The sequence below is a fragment of the Rutidosis leptorrhynchoides genome, chromosome 7 (assembly GCF_046630445.1).
Source record: "Rutidosis leptorrhynchoides isolate AG116_Rl617_1_P2 chromosome 7, CSIRO_AGI_Rlap_v1, whole genome shotgun sequence".
Lineage (NCBI taxonomy): Eukaryota > Viridiplantae > Streptophyta > Magnoliopsida > Asterales > Asteraceae > Rutidosis > Rutidosis leptorrhynchoides.
The window spans coordinates 21182287-21192115 of record NC_092339.1 but is presented as its reverse complement, the minus strand read 5'-3'; the positions used below and the strand labels follow the sequence as shown (position 1 = coordinate 21192115).

Sequence of the window (9829 nt, the reverse complement as noted above, 5' to 3'; positions counted from 1 at the left end):
TATCTGTATCAGTAGTAAGGCTAAGAGTAACTACAAAAATCAACATATGATATGTTTAAACAGGAAGTCAATTGCATCATTTTCGATTTAGATTTAAATTCCAGAATATAATAAAACTGAAATAATACGGAGTAACTGAATTGCGTATTATTATATTGTTGGTTATAAGTCACCATTCATTTTATTTTTACTCTAATCTGTTTGTTTTATAGGTAAAAATAGAATAGAATTGAGATAGATAAAGATATTATATAGTACTTTATTAAGTTATATCTCATTAAGTCACAGTAAAACATTTGACCCTTTTAACATAATACGGAGTACCTGTTTAGCTAAAAACATACGTAAAAGGCAACTTTAGCTCTCTAACCAACAAATCATAAAACATATCCTACCCATATCACAGCAGCTGCCTCTAACGACGGGTCATTCTTTAAGGTTTAAGCCATGCCTCCACTAGTTGCTGTGCGGATTATCTGAAACAAAGCTGGTAAAAAAAAGCAAACCATAATCAGTTATATAAAAAAACTAGGCAACAAAAAGAACATTTTCCAAGGTCCAACTCCAATGGATGGTATATAATAAGACGTTTAATTGATTCATTTAAACATGAGCAAAACCAACTCCAATGGATGGTATATAATAAGACGTTTAATGGATGGTATATAATAGGTTCCATTGGGTCTCGAAAAAGTAAAGGGAATGGGTCTAATATGGACCCATCTGGCCATCTTTAGTCTTTTAATATGCTAGAAGGTACATCTAGACCCGTTGAAACCCATTTCCAAACCATTATATGAAAAATAAAAAAAACTAGAAAAAATTAAAAATAAAGAACATAGAAAACTAGAAAAATAAAGAAGTAAAGAAGTAAAAAAATTAATAAAAAATAAAAAATATATATATCTTTTAGGAAAAAGGCAATTTTTTTAAAAGTAATAAAAAATATAAAAAAAATGCAAAAAACATTAAAAAATTATAAAAAAAATAATATAAGGAAAACGTGTCTCGACCCGACCCAACCCGACCCGTCCCGTTCGACCCATGACCCTTTTCGAACCAAACCCATTTGGGCCTCGACCCAACCCGACACGTTTTCCAGGCTTAATAATATAAAGTACTATCTCACGTATCACACACATAATAAAAATTCAACTGAAGTTCAGCTGTTTCGGTCATAATATCACCCAACAGAAACAAGATACAAAGATTTGTAAAACTGCACCGTTGATCAGCACAAACATAACACAATTTCCCTAAACTACAAATCTGATGTACAGAGCAGTTATATATAAGTTGGTGATAAAGATATATTCATTTCCATTCCACAAGGTCTTGGTAGTTATATAAGGCATTTAATTATAAAATTATGTACAAATTGAAACTGCTTTGAGCAGAGTTTAAAGAAAAAAGGAACTTACAGGATCCGATCACAACAAATATGAAGAAACCGAGCACTATAGGTCCCACAGGGTAAGAGTCCTTTTTCTTTGTTGTGGTTTCAGGCACGGAACCACGCTTCTTGATGTTCTTCTCAAACCTCTCCACCTTTCTATCAGCTAAACGCTTAGAAGTAGTCTACACATATGCACATGATAATTCAGGTTATTCAGTTATCAATCAACAAAAGTAACTCCTTTTATTAGAAAAAAAAATGAATAACGAACTTTAGATACAAAAAAAGAAATGCACGTGAATCTCAAAACTTTAAAGTTCTCAATTAGCACATGCACGTAGCTACATAATCGACTCTGCCTACCTTGAAACATATTAGATAACCTAATTTTGAATAGTAAGCAGTTTTATTTTAGTTACGTTTGTTAAATTTGATAAAGGAGATGAATACTCCGTAAGTTATTTTTTATTGAATACCAGTTGAACAATTACATAGCTATTTATAACAAATACTAAACTTATCCTTCAAGTAATTCTTATTGGACTAGCCTACCAATTCTAATTAACTGATAAGTAAATGGGCTATGTACAAGTAAATGAGCCCATTAGTCTAAGCCCAATAATAAATCTCAACACTCCCCCTCAAGTTGGAATGTGAAGATCTCGAACATCCAACTTGCCACGGAAGTAATCCATTAGAAGTCACCTCCACCTTTTGATCCATTGCTGCCTTAATAGAACTTTTAGACTGCGACTATCCAACCGGTAAAGGTTCCTCCTTTGGATTTTTATCAGAGACGAATGCAGTGTATTTGGTTCTTGATCAGAGACTCTGTTTTTGATTCTTAATCAGAGACGAATACTCTGTATTTGGTTGTTGATCGGAGATGAATACTCCGTTTTTGATTTTTGATCATCAAACTCCGGACATGAACCCAGTTCATTCTTAAACCTTGTTTGGTTCGCCCGGAGGTTTTTTTTTTTTCCCGACTTGAACCCAGTCTTCTTCATTGATTCGCCGAAGAGTATACAGTCTCCATGACTTGAACCCAGTTCGACTTGAACCTTGTTTGGTTCGCCATGGATCGTCTTTTCTCCTTTTTTTTCTTGGGGTTTGGGACCTAGTCAAGCTAGGCGGCTCATCCCCACACCGATTTTCATTAAAGAATCCAAGATAAATATTTTGATATTTTGATCCCCTAATTATTTGAAAGGCTAGCTGACCTCTCATTTTTTGAAAGGTCACTTGACCTCTTCCTTTTTCTGCTGGAAAACACACACCAAAGTCCAAATTTCCTTGTTTTGCTCTTGCTTCTCACGTGTCCCAATCAACACCACAAAATAATTAATTGAATTTGTTGACTACTTTTATTCTGCACACGTGATGACCAAAACCAACAATTTAATTCTTGCCTTCTTTCTTTTGTTAGTCGCCAACACCACCAGAAAGTAAGAACCCTTTATCCCCTTTTTCTGTCTTCTCTTGTTTTGTACTCCAACCAACGAAATCCCAACTTGAAGTGTATGAAGATGATGATTCCTCAGAAGTATCACTATCCTCCAAATCACCACTACCTTACACGACAACATCATTCTCATTATTAACTACGGCATCGCCAATCATAACTTGATATTTTTTTGAATCAACAGACTACAACAAACCAAACCCTCTGCTAGCTTCTCAGACCCATAAATCCCTTCTTTATATTTTATTATTATTATTATTATTATTATTATTATTTTTTTTTTTTTTTTTTTTTTTTTTTTTGTTTTTTTGTTTTTTTTAAGAATGATCACCCATCCCAATCAGGCTCCTCGAATGTAAGTCCTGTGGTATTAGCGATTGGTTTTGTATTCTTGTCTTTGGATGCTCGAATTAAGCTCAGCAAGCATTCATAGTCTTCTTTGGTGAAGCCTTGCAGCTGCTCAGCAGTGTTTGTTGTTTTGGTAGATGATTGATTTTTAGCCTTTTTAGTCCACCAATCTGGATACCCTATGATCTCAAAACAACTGTCTATAGTGTGCCCTGTCTTTTTGCAACGTGTGCATATCTTATCATCACCCTTCTCTCGATTATCTTTCATGTTCCAATTCTGATTGTTTGATTTTGACTGATTTCGTATATTACGACCAGAGGCTTGAAACGCAGCTGCATCATTGCTTGTTATTCTCGAATTACCAACGATTCTTTGTCGTTCATCTTGGTTCACCATGTGAAAGGCAGCACTCAGTTTAGGCAAGGGACTCATACTCAAGATTTGTGATCTAATAGTGTTGTATTCCTCATTTAAACCCATCAAGAAATCATATAACTTTTCTTTGTCACGCATAGAGTTAATTGATTTTACCAGATCACAGGTGCATCCGTTGCAGGTACATGTGGGAATTGGATTTGCAGATTGCATCTCGTCCCATATACCTCTCAATTTTGTGTAATAAGCAGACGCGGTCATATTCTCCTGGTGAATCGTTGTAATTGTCCTTCGTAACTCATATACACGTGGAGCGTTTTCTTTGTTGAACCTTTCATCAAGATCTGTCCATATGTCCCTTGCTGTTGCCGCGTACTTAACGCTGTTTTTGATTTCTTTAACCATTGAATTCACAAGCCATCCACGAACCATGGCGTTGCATCGTTGCCAATTCATTAGATCTTTCGAACCTTCAGAGGGCTTCGGAATTGAACCATCCACGAAGCCTATTTTATTCTTTGCAAACAAAGCATTCATCATCTCATTCTTCCAATCACTGTAATTACCATCGTTGAGAAGATTGTCTCCAACAAAGTTTTGTCCAGGTTGATCAGAAGATGATAGATAGTACGGTGAAGAGATGTCGATTGGGTTTCTTGAGCTTGATTCTGTATCATCACCGGCCATTATTCCGATGATAAAAGTTGAATTTTAATTCGATTGGGTGTTTAACGAATCAAGGATTTTGGATTCTGTTTCACAATTGTGAAAGATGATGAAAGAATTTGAATTTAGGGTTCTTGATTTAGAGGCGAATTTGGGATTTAGGTTAAACGAATTCTGTAGTTTATTGATCGGTGCGTATAACCGATGGAAAATAGGGTTTAATTTTGGTTACTGGATCTTTGCTCTGATACCATGTTAAATTTGATAAAGGAGATGAATACTCCGTAAGTTATTTTTTATTGAATACCAGTTGAACAATTACATAGCTATTTATAACAAATACTAAACTTATCCTTCAAGTAATTCTTATTGGACTAGCCTACCAATTCTAATTAACTGATAAGTAAATGGGCTATGTACAAGTAAATGAGCCCATTAGTCTAAGCCCAATAATAAATCTCAACAACGTTTATTTCACATAGTCACACAGCATAAATCAGCAATCTTTGATTTAACGGAGGTGAACAGCCGATTTATATATCATCATGCACTAAACACTTTCCTGAAACAAAAGTGAGCATAACCAAGTGTACGGAATTGATCTATAAAAAAGGGGGGACTAGTATACAATTTAAGCTTTCTCAATTACATAAATTAAAGCAAAGTACAAACTATAATAAGGATCATTAGTATATTGAATTGATGATGTGACATGACCAAAACAATGGAATAAAGTGCTCTATCCTATAATACATTCAACGATTCTTAAATGTATCAATCATAAAAGTTCAGAATATACTCTATGCAGCTCATTATAAGTATAACTTAAATCAAGATAAAAGCAGAAATCGAAATTGGATTTGAATACTATGTTTGAGTTGCAGATGTCAAATCTTATGAAAATATATAAACTTTTTGCATTATGATAGTGGGAAACAAATGTGTATAGACATAAGAAAACCCTTAATTTCAAAGAAATCAAATAACTTTGACCAGATCTAACCAAGATTCACATGCAAATCAATAAATTTCATCAATTGAAAGCCCTAATTCGAATAAAATACAATTACTAACAAAACTGAAGATCGAAATTTAACAACAACAAAAAAAGTGTGATGGAAAATAGGTAAAAATGAATCAAGTTCATCAATTGATTACCATTGTAGCTTTCGTGGATCTGATCTGTGAATTAAGATCGATTTGGAGAGAAATTAGAGAGAATTTAAGAAGTGTTTTATTTTGGTTTGAGAAACCAGCGCCTGTTATTTAGAAGAGAGAGCACACAGTTACGGTAGACCTGCGTATTATGCTTTGCAACTAGTAAGCATACAGATGCAATACGACATCGTATGAACGAAATCAGTTTCTTTAAAAATTTACCAAGTTAGTCCCTGAAGTTTTATTCAACTGATATTTTTTATCTCTTAAAAGTTTTTGTTCAACTTTTTATCCGGTTTCTAACTCTATTTTATTTTTTTTATTTTTTTTTATTATAATAAGGTTTAATGGGATTGAATTTCATAATTAACTTCAGGTGAGTAGGTTTTTGTATACAAAAGTTTTAATATTTTATATTTATTAAAATAATAAATTTAACAATACTAAAGAAAGGGGGATGATTCTCACACACACTTTTTTGATCCTCACACACCTATTTTAACTTTTTACTCTTCTAATAATACTCAATTGGTGTGTGAGGATAAAAAAAGTGTGTGTGAGAATCATCCCCCATAAAGAAAGTGTATAAAGTAGTACTTCGTATCATCAATCAATACAATTGTGAGCAATGTGTTAATGATTGTCCATTGGTACCCCGTACTAAGAATGGTAACATTAAGGCGAAGAAGGATAATGGATCGTTCGTGCTTCGTGATGAAGATGAAGTGGATCACTCGGATGCTAACCATAAGGGTTTCTTTCAAGGTTTAGTGGATCGTGGCTTTATCCCCCCTTGTGCTTCGGGTTCGATAATCAATGGTAACTCGGCCGAGGTTAATTCGTTCAACTTTAAATCTAGGAAAGATAAAGGAGTGCATATTGACAAGGTTGACGGGATGACTTCTCGATGGCTTCTCGATGACTTCTCGACCGGATGAAAGAAACAAAAAACGCTCTTCTCAAGACGGTTGATCTCATTGTTTTGTGCTTGTTTTGTTGCTTCGTTTGTATGTGTGACATTGTTACATTTTTTTTTTGTCCTTGTGGTTGACTGCTAGTTTAAATTTAATTAGTAGGCCGGTTTGTTTTGTATTTGAAAATTGGTAACGTTGGGTTTTCGGTTCGAGTTAGCATGTAGTTAATTTGGTCTAGTTAGTTTTCTCTTTTCGAGCCCTTTCGTTGTAGTCCTGTTGGTTGTATCGCTTTGGGGGGCCTTTCATCTATTGATAAATGCTCCTTTAATTTTAATAGTAATCGTTATTTTATAAAATAAATTAAAAAAAAAAAATCAATACAAATGTATTTAGTTGTGCTTAAAACCTTATAAATGAATGGACTATTGATATATATTGTTGGATTATATTTTTTTTGGATCCCTTTAAATTTTGAGCCATGTGCAAGTGTACGCATTTGCACACTTTAAAATCTGGCCCGCGTATGGTTATAATCTTTTTTTTTGGTAACGAACCCCTTACGAACGAGCAAATTAACTTCCCATAGCAGATAAATTGTAGGGAAAAAACACATAAATCAGCATTCTTTTCTAATGATACGCATGGCGACCCGTATCAAAACGACACACTATCAACAACGTTCCGTCTGGAACATAACCGACGTGATCGGTCCCGGTCAAAAACCTTTTACCGACTCCACTTCAGTAACCCGACCAGAAGGGTATTTGTGTGAACATCCGGGAAGAAGCGTCCCGGACAGAGACTAGCCAATTCAAGTATTCTTTTCATATTAGTTATGGTTACAAAAACATTTTCTTGTAGGGCTAAAGATGCATCATAACTTCAAGCGAACTGTAAAATATGACAAGTTGCTGGTCTAACAAATCCAATTCAAGTATTCAACCACCAACTTAATATATCAACTTATATGACTGGTTGTTGAGTGATTTCAGGTTTCAAGTACACAGTTCAACATGTTTTAGTTGTGAAGAGACATACTAAAATCATGCAATAAAGATCCAATTTTAAGGTATTTTACCTGGCTTGTAACTTCAATCTACACATTCTATTGAGTTTGAAATTTAAACTTTTGACATAAAACAAGAAAACATAAATTTTGCAAATTTCAACTGCCCAATGTATGATGTTTGAAGGGGTTGTTTCTATACATAGATCACTATCATTCTAACTGCATATTGAAACTAATTTCTTCTAATCAATATGTATAGCGACCACAACATCATATCTTAATTTGCATAATTTACTACGTACACCGGCCAGCAATCCAATTTTCACCGGCAGACTACTTTTTTTCTTCCCCGACCCACCAGTCTGAAATTCTTCGTGCAATCGCTTTTCAGCTGCAATAACAAAACACAAAAAGTTATCTGCTTTTTCATGTTATCACATCAAAATTCTAACAAAAGCATCAAATTAGCTAGCTTTGGTAGTTCAACCGAGTATAAAAATAGAATAAGAAGACTATCTGTATTTCATTTATTTCAGAAACTGGCAAATCAATTCAAAATGATCATGAATTTTTGGGTTCTTGCTACAGAAACAAGTATAAGATAAGATTGAATATTTTTTAAAATATAAATCAAATCAAATACTGTGAAAGATACTAAAATGAAGAGAGACAGACACATAGAAAGATACTAACTTGTGTATATACAAATATCAATCATAACAAGGTAACTCTTAAAAAGCTCAAAATTTGAGTACTTCAAACAAAAAGGTAGCATTACAGAACAATCGCATTCCTATTGTGATTACATAAGTTCACAAAAGTTTCAAATTATGATTATTTTACAGAACAAAAATCAAATCTTATAAAAACTCCAATAATTGAAAGAGCCAGATAGACACATTAAGAACCTAAACATTGTTAAAAAATCACTAATCAACAAAGCAATGTAACTTAAAGAAGCTCACATGTTATTTATTGTTGAGAATAAAGTAAAGATAAATATGAAAACAACCCCTAAGAGAAAAAAAGAGCCAAAAATAAGCACAAATTATTACCCAACAACCAAAATTCAGCAAACTTTTGATATAAAGATAAGGTTTTCTCTTAAAACCAACAAAAAAGCCAACAACTTTATCCAAAAATAATAGGGTAATCAAAAAGACAATCTTACCCTTGTCCGTCAATACCACCACCGGTTCCAAACGAGGCATGATCATCTCCGGTCTGCCACACCGATTGCCACGCCTGAGACGGCGGTCCATACATTCCGGTCACATCCACCGCCGGCCGTCCCATCGTCAGACCCGGTTGTCCCATCGGTGGATAATAATACGGCAACCCACTAGCCACCGTATTATTATTGTTAATATTATTATTCCCCATTATCCCACCACCACCTCCAACAACCGATGACACGTCATCCTTGTTAATCTCATGATCTCTTGGGACAATATCAACGAGGAAATCAAAAATGTCGGTACGTGTAATTGCAGCAGCGATATCATTTTTTTGTAAAGTGCGACGTTTGTTTTCTTCAGCATGTAACCATGAACGAATTGTGAGTTCAAGGATGAAAAGTTCGCAGGCTTTAGCGAAAAGAATAGGGGCTTCTGCTGAGATCATGCGTACGTCCTCATCGGCTTTCATGATTTTTTTTATACGTGCTAATGGAAGTTGGTGGTTTTTGAAATCGTTAACTTGTTCGATTTCTTGACGTTGGTAGTTCCAAAACATTTGGAGTTGTTGGTGTTGTTGTTGGAGGAGATGTTGGTATGGTGGTGGGAATTGGGGTGGTGGTGGTGGTGTGGTGACGGTTGGGGTGGTTGGTTGGTGGTTGTTTGTGGTGGTGGTGTTTTCCATTCCGGTGATATGTGATATGATGGTTTTATCTTCAATTCTTTTTTATTTTGGTTTCGATTTTGTGTTTGTGTATAGAGATGAAAAGAATGATGATTTGTGAATTTAAATAGATGGTTTGAGGTAGTATTATATTATATATGACCAATGACCAATATTTTAGAAAATAAAAGAAAAGATTAGTTAAGAGCTTGTTGGAGAAAAAAATGAAGACTTTAGACTATTTTTTTTTATTTCAAAAATGAAGTAATTTTAATTTGTTGATTTTAGATGTAGTTTATCAAATTTTTTATTTTAATTTTGGCCATAATTCTTTAGTAAAGTGTATTTCTAAATATGTGTAGTAACTAGTAACTATATGAATATATACCTTATTTTGGACCACATTAAGTGTGTATTTAACATTTATTACTTTATTATTATAATACTCACATTAAATCAAAATATTAAAATTGATGAGCATGGAAAATTATTGATTTTCATATCTTGTTTGTTTGATTGTCGTTTGTTTTAGGGCGTATTTAGTTGATTTGGTCAAGTTTTCTATTTTGTGTTTTTTTTTTTCTAACAACAGTATGGGATCATCTGTGGGAGACTAAATCACTCATGCGATAATCTTTTTCAGTTGCATAACCTGG

The 9829-nt window shown here is 33.9% G+C and overlaps 2 protein-coding genes across 2 annotated transcripts; both read right to left on the bottom strand.

Annotated features, from left to right (window-relative positions):
• Positions 1-242: 242 nt before the first annotated feature.
• Positions 243-5558, bottom strand: LOC139858392 (uncharacterized). The gene is made up of 3 exons (XM_071847244.1): positions 5412-5558; positions 1422-1578; positions 243-487 (listed from the first exon to the last, which is right to left on the bottom strand). Exons 1-3 carry the CDS (start codon positions 5412-5414, stop codon positions 441-443), a joined length of 207 nt encoding a protein of 68 aa, XP_071703345.1. The 5' UTR covers positions 5415-5558; the 3' UTR covers positions 243-440.
• Positions 5559-8501: 2943 nt separating this feature from the next.
• LOC139857129 (nuclear transcription factor Y subunit C-1-like) lies at positions 8502-9209 on the bottom strand. The gene has a single exon (XM_071845859.1). It carries the CDS (start codon positions 9192-9194, stop codon positions 8502-8504), a length of 693 nt encoding a protein of 230 aa, XP_071701960.1. The 5' UTR covers positions 9195-9209.
• Between the last annotated feature and the right edge of the window lie 620 nt (positions 9210-9829).

What these genes read in the sequence shown, in the direction of transcription:
- LOC139858392 (XM_071847244.1), bottom strand. An exon ending in ATTTGTTGTGATCGGATCCT is followed by an intron (nt 488 to 1,421) that starts GTAAGTTCCTTT and finishes TTTTTTTACCAG; the next exon opens with CTTTGTTTCAGATAATCCGC.
- LOC139857129 (XM_071845859.1), bottom strand. Translation starts at nt 9,194, where the DNA reads ATGGAAAACACCACCACCACAAACAACCACCAACCAACCACCCCAACC.